Below are 14027 nucleotides of genomic sequence, written 5' to 3'. Positions count from 1 at the left end.
CAGTTAGATAAATATGAGCAGAACAAGGACGATAGGCCAACTAGCACTACCAGATGTAGTTAAGTCTTCCCATCTCTACCTATGTGAGACAAGGGGACTCCCCAGAAGCAAGAAGGAATAAGGCTGCAGATAAAACAGCCCAGGAACTTCCCTAAAACCAGTGGGGCTTCTACAGATTCTAGTGACCTGACCTACCCACCTCACCAGCTTACACAGAAATCCAGTCTAGAAAAGCTGAAATCCATAACCAATCTGTACTCAAGTTCTTACAGGCTTTACAGTCTACCTAGAAAACAGGTCTAATCCAGTCCATCCTTCCACCCTGGTGACTCTGTTTGGGTAAAGAAATCTGCCACCTAAGGACTGACTCCTACCTGGAAAGGATCACCCTCACAGCATTCAAGGTCGACAGGATCCCGACGTGGCTTCATCACACCTGGCTTAAGACAGCCCAGACAAAATAGGGAGTCCAGGACTCTTTGGACCCTCTAAAGATCATTCCTGGCCCTCATTGTGGGCCCGTATCTTGTAAACAGGCCCAATGACTTTATTCTTCAGAGAATTAATTCTATCAAGCTTATAGTCCTCATAGGTCAATATAACTCCCTTGCCAACAATGACCAAAAGAGTCAATGATTTGACTCATGTACATAAAATCAGTGGGGAATGTTGGAGAGTGGGAATTTTTGAGCATGCTTCCAGAGAGGCCATAGACTATGCCCAGATAGAGTTGTCAGTGCTGACACCAGGCCAGGCCTTGAGATACAGTCTCATGGCCCCTTCCCAGCACGTAGGCCTTTTTTCATAGATCACTGTCAGCTTTCTGAAGAACAAGATCACCCTGTGAACAACATGGTCGTCAATGGCATGACTCTGTTGTTGCTTGGAAAAAAATGTTTTGTTTTTGGTTACTTGTTCTGCAAAAACAGGATGTGGTTAATGGGCTTAAAAGTGGTCCTACACAAAGGGTGCGGCTGCTCTCTGGCTTCCTGCGTGGAGAATGGCAGAGCAGTTACCCAGCTAGTCACTCACTCACCTGGCCGGCCTATAAAGACTCTTTGCTTTTGCATTGGAGTTGGCTCCCTGGTGGTCCTTGGGTATTTCAAAATCTGGGCATAACAGGTCCATACTACCCAAAGCAATCTATAGATTTAATGCACTCCCCATTAAAATACCAATGGCATATTTCACAGACAGAAAGAACTCTCCAAAAATTCATCCGGAATAAAAAAAGACCCCAAATAGCCACATCAATCCTGAGAAAGAAGAATAAAGTAGGAGGGATCTCAATATCAGATTTCAAGCTGTATTACAAAGCCACTGTTCTCAAAACAGCATGGTACTGATACAAGAACAGACATATAGATCAATGAAATAGAATGGAGAATCCAGATATTGACCCAAACCACTATGCTCAATTAATATTTGACAAAGGAGGCATGAACATACAATGGAGTCAAGATAGTCTCTTCAATAAATGGTGTTGGGAAAATTGGACAAGTACATGCAAAAAAATGAAACTAGACCACTAACTTACACCATACATAAAAATAAACTCAAAATGGATAAAGGACTTAAATATACGATGGAAACCATAAAAATACTAGAGAAATACTCATGCAGCAAAATCCTCATGCAGCAAAATCTCATATGTTGAAAGAACTTCTTCACTGATACTGCTCCTAGGTCAATGGAAGCTAAAAAGAAAATAAACAAATGGGAACTACATCAAAATAAAAGCTTTTGCATAGCAAAAGAAACCATTAATAAAACAACAAGAAAGCCCACTGTATGGGAGAACATATTTGCAAATGTTATCACTGAAAAGGTTTAATCTCCAACATCTACAGGCAGCTTATATAACTTAATAAAAGGAAGATAAATGATCCAATAAAAAAAAATGGGCAAGGGAACTAAATAGAAACAAGACAGAAGGACAGCAAAGAGACATATGAAAACATGCTCAAAGTCACTAATTATCTGAGAGATGCAAATCAAAACGACAATGCGGCACTATCTCACACTTGTCAGAATGGCTATCATCAACAAATCAACAAAGGACAAATGCTGGGGAGGATGCGGAGAAAAAGGAACCCTTGTGTACTGCTGATTGGAATGCAGACTGGTGCAGCCACTGTGGAGAATGGTATGGAGTTTCCTCAAAAAACTGAAAATAGAACTCCCATTTGACCCAATAATCCCACTCCTAGGAATATATCCTAAGAAACTAGAAACACCAATCAGAAAGGATATATGCACCCCTATGTTAATAGCAGTACTATTTACAATAGTTAAGATTTGGAAACAGCTTAGGTGCCAGTCAGCAGATGATTGGATCAGAAAACTATGATACATCTACACAATGGAATACTATACTGCCATAAAAAATGGAATTCTTATCATTTGCAGCAACCTGGATGGAATTGGAGAACATTATGGTAAGTGAAATAAGTGGTTCAATGAAAGAAAAATTCCACATGATCTCACTCATTTATGGATAATAAAGAACATTATAAACTGATGAACCAAAAGGTAGATATAGAGACAGTAAAGCATCAAACAGACTGTCAAATTACAGAGGGAAGGTTAGGAAGTGTGTGTGGGGGGGGGGAGGGAGGGGGCGGGGAGCAGAGATAAGAGATCAAACCGAAGGACTTGTATGCACACAGATAATCATAACCAATGGATGCAAAACTCTGGGAGATGAGGGCATGTGTGGGAGTGGGGAGTGGGCAGACATTGGTAAGATATATACAAATATAATACCTTAATAAAAAAAGGAAAAAAAGAGAGACAAAAAATTAAATTAAATTAAATTAAAAAGAAAATAGATTGGCAAATATTTAACCAGACTCAAGAAAAAAAGAGATCAGATACAAATAAATGAAATCAAAGAGAAAAAGTAATAAATTTGACAATCTGGACAAAATGGATAAAATCCTAGAAACAACAATACTACAAAACTGAATCAGAGAATTTGAATAGTCAGATTACAACTAGTGAAAGTGAAGCAGTAATCAAAAAACTTCCAACAAACAAAAGCCCTGGACTGAATGGCTTCATGGTGAATTTTACTAAACATTCAAGGAAGAACTAATACTATCCTTCTCTAACTTTTCAAAAAAATTTCAAGAAGAGTGAAGATTCCCAAGCTCATTTACAAGGTCAGCATTATGTTCATTCTAAAACCAGATAAAGACACTACAAAGAAAGGAAATTATAGGCCAATATTCCTAATAAACATAAATGATAAAATGTCAAACAAAATATTAGCAAATAGGATTCTGCAATACATTAAAAAGTTTATATACTATTACCAGGTGGGATTAATTCGGGTATGCAAGGTTTGTACAATATCTGCAGGTCAATAAATGGAATACACCACATGAAGAAATGAAGGATAAAAAACACAAGATCATATTGATAGATGCAGAAAAGGCATTTGATAAAAAATCCAGCACCCACTTATAAAAACTTTAAGCAAAGTGGTAATAGAGAAAACATACCTTAAAGTAATAAGGGCCATATATGATAAACCCACAGTCAACATCATACTCAATGAGCAAAAACTACAAATATTTTCCTTAAGATCAGAAATAAGACAGGAATGTCCACTTTCATCACTCTTATTCAACATAGTACTGGAAGTTATAAGCACAGCAATCAATTAGAAGAAATAAAAGTCAACCAAATTGGAAATGAAGAAGTGAAACTGTCATTATTTGCAGATGACATTATACTGTAAATAGAGAACACTCAAGATTCTACCAAAAATCTACTATAACTGATAAATGCATTCAGTAAAGTAGCAGGATACAAAATAAACATTCAGAGCTGAAATGTTTGGCTCAGTGGATAGAGCGTTGGCCTGCAGACTGGAAGGTCCCAGGTTTGATTCTGGTCAAGGGCATGTACCTTGGTTGCAGACACATCCCCGGTGGGAGATGTGCAGGAGGCAGCTGGTCGATGTTTCTCTGTCATCGATCTTTCTAGCTCTCTATCCCTCTCCTTTCCTCTCAGTAAAAAAAAAATCAATAAAATATATTTAAATAAATAAATAAATAAATAAACATTCATATTATCTATTTCATTTTTTTACACCAATAATAAACTATCAGAAAGGTAAACTAGGAAAACAATCCCATTTACAATTGTGTAAAAAACAACAACAACAAGTTGTGGAATAAATTTAACTAAAAATATAAAAGACCCATTTTCAGAAAATTGTAAGACATTAAAGAAGGAAATTAAAGAAGATAAAAAATAAGCAGAAGCATATACTGTGTTCATAGATAGAAAGAATTAACATTATTAAAATATCCATACTACCCAAAGCAAACTACGGATTCAATGCAATCCCTATTAAAATACCAAAGGCATATTTCACAGAATTAGAACAAATATTCCAAAAACCTATATTGAACCACAAAAGACCCAGAATAGACACAGCAATATTGAGAAAGAAGAATAAAGTTCAAGGAATATCTCTACCTGATATCAAACTATACTACAAGGCTATAGTAATCAAAACAGCATGGTGCTGGCATAAAAATAGACATACAGGTCAATGGAACAGAATAGAGAGCTGAGAAATTGACCCATTACTCTATAATCAAATAATATTTTACAAAGAAGGTTAAAAAACGTACAATGGGCTAAATGGTGTTGGGAAACTTGGAGAGGCAAAAAAATGAAACTAGACCACCAAAATTACACCATACACAAGAATAATTCAAAAAACAGATAAAAGACTTAAATGTAAGTTGTGAAACCACAAAAATCCTAAAAGAAAACATAGGCAGTAAAATCTTGGACATTTCTTGTAGCAATATTTTTTTCTGATAAATCTCCTCAGGCAAGGGAAACAAAAGAAAAAATAAACAACTGGGATTACATTAAACCAAGTTTTTCACAGCAAAGGAAACCATCAATAAAATGAAATAAAAACCCACTGGAGAGAAGAACGTATTCACCAATACATTTGATAAGGGGTTAATATCCAAAATTTATAAAGAATTTACAAAACTCAACACCAAAAAATACTAACAATCAATTTTTTTTTTTACAATCATAAATTCTATTTATTGATTTAATCAGTTGTGTATTTTATGATATATAGATTACTTAAGGTAAGGTCCAGCTGTATTGCCAAAGGTTTTGGAAGAAGAGGGAAGCCTTAAAAGATAACAAATGGTTTTAACTTGTCCTACTTAATCTTTGAACTGGAAGAAGGGCAAGCTCAGTAATTGTCTAGGAAGACAAAAAAACCAGTATAAAGCAATTCAAGGTGGGAAGTCCTAATACAATGGGTAATGTGCTGCATCCCATAAGTGTCATTGGAACAGGTATCCATGGTAATCCTCTATAATAAAGAGGTAATATGCAAGTTGACTATCACTCCAACACACAAGATGGCCACCCCCATGTGGGCACAAGATGGCCACCACAAGATGGTCAGCAGGGGAGGGAAGTTGGGGGCAACCAGACCAGCAGGGGAGGGCATTTAGGGGCAATTGGGCTATCAGGGGAGGGCAGTTAGGGGCGACCAGGCTGGCAAGACAGGCAAGTTAAGGGTGACTGGGCCAGCAGGGGAGAGCAGTTGGGGGTGACCAGGCATGCAGAGAAGGACAGTTAGGGGTGACCAGGCCTGCAGGGGAGGGTAGTTGGGGATGACCAGGCTGACAGGGGTGGGCAGTTAGGGGTGACTGGGCCAGGAATGGTTGGCTGTTGGGGGGGAACCAGGCCTGCAGGAGAGGGCAGTTAGGGGCAACCAGGCTGGTAAGGAGCAGTTAGGTGTCGATAAGGCTGGCAGGGGAGTGGTTAGGGGGTGATCAGGCTGGCAGGCAGAAGTGGTTAGGGCCAATTTGGCAGGCAGTCAGGTGAGTGGTTGGGAGCCAGCAGTCCTGAATGGTGAGAGGGATGTCCGACTGCCCATTTAGGCCCGATCCCACCAGGCCTAAACGGGCAGTCGGACATTCCTTGAGGGGTCCCAGATTGGAGAGGGTGCAGGCTGGACTGAGGGACACACCTCACCATGCACAAATTTCATGTACTGGGCTTCTAGTAGTGATATGATAGGAGTTATATAGACCTGAGCAAAGTAAGAATGATAGGCCTGGTACAGAATGTCACCAGGGCAGAAAGCCCAGGGTGCCTGGCAATGGATAATTGTAAGGTGGAACCTCACCCTCAGGATGACCTTTCCTGCCCTAGCATATTGCTGGTCATGCAGTTTAGACCCCCCAACTTTTCATATCTCTGGTCATGCCATTCGGACCCTCCCCTAACCTTTATTCCCCTAGCACAGTCGGCAAACTCATTAATCAACAGAGCCAAATATCGACAGTACAATGATTGAAATTTCTTTTGAGAGTCAAATTTTTTAAACTTCAATGTCTTCTAACACCACTTCTTCAAAATAGACTCGCCCAGGCCATGGTATTTTGTGTAAGAGCCACACTCAAAGGACCAAAGAGTTGCATGTGGCTCGCGAGCCGCAGTTTGCCGACCATGGCCCTAGCATATCACTAGTCATGTGGTAGATCCCCTTATAAGGAGGAACAAGGGGGAAGGAGAATAGTCTAATACAACTCACATACAAGCCTTTGCACAACCAATTCCTTAAGCATTGTGCCCTAGAGATAACATCTAGGCCTCAGTTGTGTTTCAGATCCAAGCCCAGAAAAGCAGCAAGGACAGGCAGGGCAATGCCACCTTTGATATCAGGACCAGACATGATGACTAATGACGCTCTGCCCTTTCACTAACAATCCAATTTTAAAAAACGGGCAAGGGACCTGAATAGACACTTCTCTAAAGAGGACATAGAGATGGCCAACAGACATAAGAAAAAATGCTCAATGTCACTAATTATCAGTGAAATGCAGATTAACACCACCATGAGATACCACCTCACACCTGTCAGAATGGTTATCATCAATAAATCAACAAACAACAAGTGCAGGCAAAGACGTGGAGAAAAGGGAGCCCTTGTGCACTGTGGGCATGCAGACTAGTTTAGCCATTGTGGAAAGCAGTGTGGAGTTAGAGTTACCTCAAAAAATTAACACTGGAACTGCTTTTTGACCCAACATTCCACTGTGGAAATTTACTTGAAGAAACCCAAAACACTAATTCAAAAGAATATATGCACCCATGTGTTCATTGCAATGTTATTTACAACAGCCAAGATTTGGAAGCAATGCAAGTGTCCATGAGTAGATGAGTGAACAAAAAAGTTGTGGCAGCTCAGCCAGTGTTGCTCAGTGGTTGAATATCAATCTATAAATCAGGAGGTCACAGTTTGATTCCTGTTTAGGGCACAGACCCAGAGACCCAGGTTTGGGCTCAATCCCTGGTAGGAGTTATAACTAAATATATATATATATATATATATATATATATATATATATATATATATATATATATATATATATATAAAATTATGATACATTACACAATGGAATATTACTTGGCTGTAAAAAATCTTACCTTTGCAACAGCATTGATGAACCTGGAGAGCATTATGCTAAGTGAAAGAAGCCAGTGAGCAAATGAGATTGTGGAAAAACAAGTACCTTATATATTCACTCATATGTGGACTCTAATGAATAAAATAAACTAAAAAGCAAAACAGAGAGACTCAGAGACAGAGAGTAGGCTGACAGCTGTTGGCATGGGGTGAAGCTGGGTGGAAAGGTGTAGGCATTGAACAACAATAACAACAAAAAAAAACACCTCATGGTCATGGAGAACAGTGTGGTCACTGCTAGGGGGAAGAGGAGGTAGAGGAGGGTACAGGGGATAAATGGTGACAGATGGAGACTTGACTTGGGGTGGTGAATGAACAATACAGTGTACAGATGATATGTTGTAGACTTGTGTATCTGAAACCTGCATAATTTTGTCAACTAGTGTTACACCAATTAACTAAACAAAAGGGAAAAAATGAAAAAGAAAGAAATATTCTGATTCTCCAATTAGAAAAAGTCTTTTCTTTAAAAAGACATCACTGACTCGATAACTACTTGTCCTTCCTGGTATTTAACACTAATAGTTTTTGTTTGGGTTTATTTTTTTTCCAATTGTTCATTTAATATGTGTGCTTCTTGCTAAACTGTACCCTCCATGAGGTCAGCAGTATTTGTCTTCTTCACTGGTATCCTAGCATGTATGGTTTCAGACATAAAAATATTTATAAGATTGTGACAGCAAAACAGAACAAAGAGTGACGAGAAACAGAAATGGACCAAATTAAAGAGAAAAGATGAACATGTAGGAAACCAAATGTGGCAGTTAACAGAGGAGCCTAAAGGGGGGAAAAAGATGAGAGACAACTGGCCTGTGTAAAAAGGATTAAGAAAATAATATTTTTCTAGTGTAAAACAGCATCTACGCATGAGCCTGAATTGTACTACCCAGAAAGACACTGAAGAAAGTCACACTCAGAGTGGAACAAGCTCAGCATGTCATACAAGGATATGAAGGTTCAAACTGCATGTCTTCAAGGAAATGACAGGGTTATTCAAGTTCTTACATCCTATGTTTCTCCTGAATGTAATGTAGTTATGTTTGTCGATATACCTATTAAAATGAATGTTCAGACTAGAAAGAGATATATTCAAGTAAATGTTGGATTTTTGTATTTCAGACAGATGCATACTGTTGTGGGGTCAAACCCTGGGTTCAAAATAAGACCACTGGAGGCTGATGATTGATTAAAAAAAGCAGGCAAGGATTTGTTGAAAAACTGGCCAGGACGGCCACAAGAGCACCACACGCAGGCAGTCCTTTTAAAGGCCTAAACCACAAGAATTTTCCTTTGTTATAAATTCTAAATCCTAACAACTAAATTCTAAAGACTGGGAACAGCTCGAAGAGTTAATCAACTGTAAAGGTTATCTACAGTTTCTATCCCTGAAGCTACTGAATCAGTGGGAATCAATCTCCTGTGGTCCTGGTCCCAGGCAAGGGAAAATTGCCTTAGCCTCCATATTTCCACCTGGAAGCTGAGGTAAATATCCTGTGTTTAATCAGATGCAGGAGCCAGACAAAAGGGTTAAAATTCAAACAGCAGTTTTTACCAAAGTACGGTTGCTACCATATTTCACATACCAATAATGTTTAGCTATGCCAATCATTGAAATTTTAAAGCAAATAATTCAACTCTGAATTCTCTCTCTCTCCAATCAGACAACAGTTCTGTTTTCCTGCAGAGATTGGATTAGCCTTCAGGAGGGCACCATGTCTCTACCAGAAGTCACATCACTTTGATAAGTCAAGGCATTTTAGCTCCATCTCCCAGAAAAGAGTACTCATTATTTGAGAATCACAATGAATGACCCTCAACCTCGATGGGCAGTGAAATTATTCCCAATGACACATGCACATGATGTCATATGCAACTTGATAATGATTTTTTCTTAATGACGAATGTGAAATTATTGTGCTTATTCTGGAAAGAAATAAAATTAAAAGGTATAACTAAAAAAGAAGACATATGTAACCTATAGTTTCTATAATCTGAAGTTATCTAAAGATATATGTCCAAAAAATTATAAGAAGTACATTTAAGGAGAAGAGTTAAGTAATAAAAAGCTCTGAAATAAATATTTTTTATTAATAAGTAAACTTATATTTATGATGTTGGTGAAGGCTTATAGACAAATAGAAAAGAAAAAAAAAAGGAAGAAATGAATAAATGGATTGGTATTTCCCTCCTAGAGTATATGTTTTCTTCCAAAAGAATTATTTTTGTCTTTAAACATATCAGCTTAGTTGAAAAGAGCAAAGTAGAGAGTCAGTACTTGCTCTAAAATTTAATTATCAGAGATAATCATCACTAATACTTTGGTATATAACATTTCACACCTTATGCATGAAATATGGTTATGTTATATATACGTAGGCAGTTCAATATTCATGGTGGCCAGAAGGAGGAAACAACCCAAATGTCCATCAACTGATAAATAAATTATGGCCCATCCACACAATGGAATATTATTCAGCAATAAAAAGAAATGAAGAATTGACACATGCTGCAACATGGGTGACCCTTGAAAAGACTGGGCTGAAAGAACCAGTTACAAAGACCTTATGTTATACTAGTAGCCCTGCGCACGAATCCGTCCACCAGTAGCTCACCAGTAGCTCTCTACCCACTGCCCGCCCTCCTGTAGCACCTCCTCTCTTCCCCCCCAGACCCCCCTCACAGCTTGCTGCCCTGCCCTCCTATAGCTCCCTCAGACCCCTCTTCCCCCCATTTCATAGCTTGCTGCCCTGCCCCCTCCTGCAGCTCTCCACCTCTTGTAGCCAGTAATTCCCTGCCACCCTCATGTAGCTCTGAACCTGTTGCCCTGCCCTTCTGTAGCTCCCTCGCCCCCCACTGCCCCATAGCTTGCTGCCCTGTCCCCTTCTATAGCTCTCTGCCAACCGCTTGTAGCTTGCTGCCTCACCCTCCTGCTGATCCGTGATCCGATTGTTACATGGTCAGTCATTATGCTTTACGGCATAACAACTATTTGCATATTATATCTTTAATATATAGGATGATTCTAACCCTATGAAATGTCCAAAACAGGCAAATCTACAGAGACATAAAGTAGCTTAATGGTAACTTAGGAATGGGAGATGGGACAGGGTATCACTACTAATGGACACTGGGGTTTATTTTAGGGGGAACAAAATGTTCTCAAATGAGATTGTGGTAACAGTTGCACAAAGCTATAAAAATACTAAAAAAAATTGAATGTATACTTTAAATAGGTGAGTTATATGGTATGTGAATTATATTTCAATAAAGCTAGTTTTTAAATAAACAAAAAAATATTTACACAGGCAACTGCTTCATCTCCTCTTTGCAGAATAATAGATAATATTCCATTTCAATAAGATATGCAACTATACTGTTATGTTTGAGTATACAATGTTCTATTATATCGATATACTGATATTTACTTATCTAGTACTTTATTATTAGACTAGTGACCTTGTGGCTGCCACTTATCTCAGCTGGCCACCCTGCCCTCTGCTGCACTGTAGCTCTCTGCCGCTGGTAACTCTCACTGCCCTGCCCTCCTGCTGATCTGTTGTTACTGTCACAACATAACGACCATTTGCATATTACCTAGGATAGGAACTTATTTCCAATTGCTGCATTAAACACCCACCCATGTATGCATGTATCTTTGCACACTTGTCTTATTATTTCTGTGGAAAACAAAAAATCAGCCCTAACCGGTTTGGCTCAGTGGATAGAGCTTCAGCCTGCGGACTGAAGGGTCCCAGATTCGATTCCGGTCAAGGGCATGTACCTTGGTTGTGGGCAGATCCCCAGTAGGGGGTGTGCAGGAGGCAGCTGATCGATGTATCTCTCATCAATGTCTCTAGCTCTCTATCCCTCTCCTGTCCTCTCTGTAATATAATCAATAAAATATATTTTTTTAAAAAAGAAAGAAAACAAAAAATCAAACTGTGGGTAAAGGGTCTATATTCAATTATACTGTCTGATGGTCCTCCAGAAAGGCCATAGTAATTTTTTTAAAATGTGTTTTTAATGATTTCAGAGAGGAAGGGAGAGGAAGAGAGAGATATTATAGAAACATCAATGATGAAAGAATCATTGATGGGCTGTTTCCTGCATGCCCCCTACTGGAGATTGAGCCTGAAAACCAGGCATGTGCCCTTATTGGGGAATCAAACCATGATCTCCTGGTTCATAGGTTGACACTCCACCACTGAGCCACACTAGCCTGGCAAGGCCATACTAATTAACATTCATCCCAATGGAAACTAGAGTATTATTGTCTCTACATTCCCACCAATGCTGAGCATATCAAACTAATTAATCTCTGATAATGAAATGTGACACAATTTTTAAAATGTGTATTTCTTTTATCATTGAACTTTAACATTTTTAATCATTTAATTTGTCATTTTTTATCATCTTTATTAACTTTTCTGACATATGCTACAAATTGTTCTCACCAATATGTCTTTTAGCTTTCCTTTATGGCAATTCTTTCCCTACACATTCTAACATTTTATATGCATGAATTTATTATTATCTTTATGGCACCTAGCCTTAACACCTAGCCTTTCACCATCCTAATAGCATAAAAATAACATCCTATATTTTCTTCTAGCACATGTCATTTTACTTTATGTTTCACTTGAATAATCCATCATTTCCTACTGATCTGCGATCGTGTGGCATTAACTTCTTTAAGTCGGGCCTGTGAAATCTATGTAAAGGATGACTTACCTAATTGCTGAGCCCATTTTATGGCAGTACCAGTGTCTCCTGCATTGCTTTCAGCTAAGCATACAACCTCTTGTCCAATCTTCCACCCAATCAATGGATAAAAACCTTAAAAACAAACAATGTAATTCATATTGTAAATAGATAATTCATTGCAGACATCTATAATTAAAAATTTTGATTAACTAAAAAACTATCAAAGTGGCTCTGAAGTCAGAATGCCTGGGGTCAAATCCCCATCTTTTCTTCTTTACTAGCTGTGGTCTTGAAAATTTCTAACTGCCCTGGCCAGTTTGGGTCAGTGGATAGAATGTCAGCCTGCAGACACAGGTTCGATTCTGGTCAAGGGCACATATCTGGGCTGTTGGCTCAATCCCCTGTGGGGATTCTCTCTCATCATTGATGTTTCTCTCTCTCTCTCTCTCTCTCTCTCTCTCTCTCTCTCTCTCTCTCTCTCTCTTTCTATCTCCCTCCCTCCCTCCCTCCCTCCCTCCCTCTCTCTCTTTCTCAATTTCTGAAATGAATAATATATATATAAAGAGTTTCTAACTCTTAGTATCAGTTTCCTCAACTAAAATGGTATACCTCAGAGAGCTCTTGTGAGAGTAAGCTGAGTTAATACAGAAAGAGAACTTAGCATAATGCCTGGCACATTATAAATATTAGCTTTTATTAGCTTTGTACAATAATGTCTCTGGAAACACAGAAATAATATTTGAATTGAGAAACAAAAGGTTATTAGAAACTAAAGGCCCAGTGCATGAATTCATGCACCAGTAGGGTCCCTCGGAGGGACTCCACCAGTGCATGACTGAGGCCAGGGAGGGACATGAGAGGTTGGCCAGCAGGGGAGGGGACATGGGAGGGTTCCAAGGCATGTCTGGCCCATCTCGCTCAGTCCTAATTGGCCAGACCCCAGACGCAAGCTAACCTACAAGTCAGTGTTTGCCCCTTGGTGGTCAGTGCACATTATAGTGAGTGTTTGTGTGGCTTTAGCATATCATTAGCATATTATGCTTTAATTGGCTGAACACACAACCAGACACTTTGCATATTAGGCTTTTATTTTATAGGATTGGTTAGCTTAAGAACTGTCTTATCTATTGCATTTATCTGTGGTTTCTAAACAACCCTCCTAAGGTAAAACAACCTCATGCAATGATAAACATTTTATAGCTTCTATTTTCCAAGTTAGGGGGAAAGGAACAGATTTAGTGAGAAATGGAAGGTAGGAAAAATATTTTTAAATCCACCTCTTAGTAACCATGTTAGGGGACCAGAGGTCAGACTAAAAGCCCTCAGCCTTTCTGGGTATAGTTACACAACTGAAATTTCTTGATTTATACATCCCAAGATTTTTCCCATTAGGGAGAAAAATTCCTAGTAATTGCCATTAATATGCAGGGATCACTAGTTGAGAACAAGCACCTCAAAAAATTCACAAGAATAAAAATAATTTCTTATACATAAACAATACTTTAGAGGTTTAGAAAGATGCGTTAGACACGTGTTATAGATAAACTTTTAGAAAGCTAACCAAAATACCTTAATCCATCTGAATTTTTCTATAAAATCTCTCTCATTTTTCATGCTTTCAATGTAAAGATAAAGAAAAATGGGGATTAACTGTCTCTAAGAATAATAACTTAAAGTATGTTAGATAATATAAAATGAGAAAATACTATCATAAAGTTAAATTTGCAAAAAGTGGTATTTATTTTGTGTGTGTGTGTGTTTTAAATATATTTTTTTGATTTTTCACAGAGAG

At 38.5% G+C, this 14027-nt stretch overlaps 1 protein-coding gene across 5 annotated transcripts in view; it reads right to left on the bottom strand.

The window, feature by feature from the left end:
• GK5 (glycerol kinase 5) overlaps positions 1 to 14027 on the bottom strand; it is a 180352-nt gene that overhangs the window by 64277 nt on the left and 102048 nt on the right. For all 5 annotated transcript variants that reach the window (XM_084872468.1, XM_084872472.1, XM_084872471.1 and 2 more), the window contains one exon: positions 12263 to 12367. In XM_084872468.1, coding sequence (XP_084728594.1) covers positions 12263 to 12367 — 105 coding nt within the window. The remainder of the gene's footprint in view (positions 1 to 12262; positions 12368 to 14027) is intronic.

The sequence above is a fragment of the Pipistrellus hanaki genome (assembly GCF_964339955.1).
Source record: "Pipistrellus hanaki genome assembly, chromosome: 2".
NCBI lineage: Eukaryota > Metazoa > Chordata > Mammalia > Chiroptera > Vespertilionidae > Pipistrellus > Pipistrellus hanaki.
This window is presented reverse-complemented; position numbering and strand designations above follow the sequence as displayed.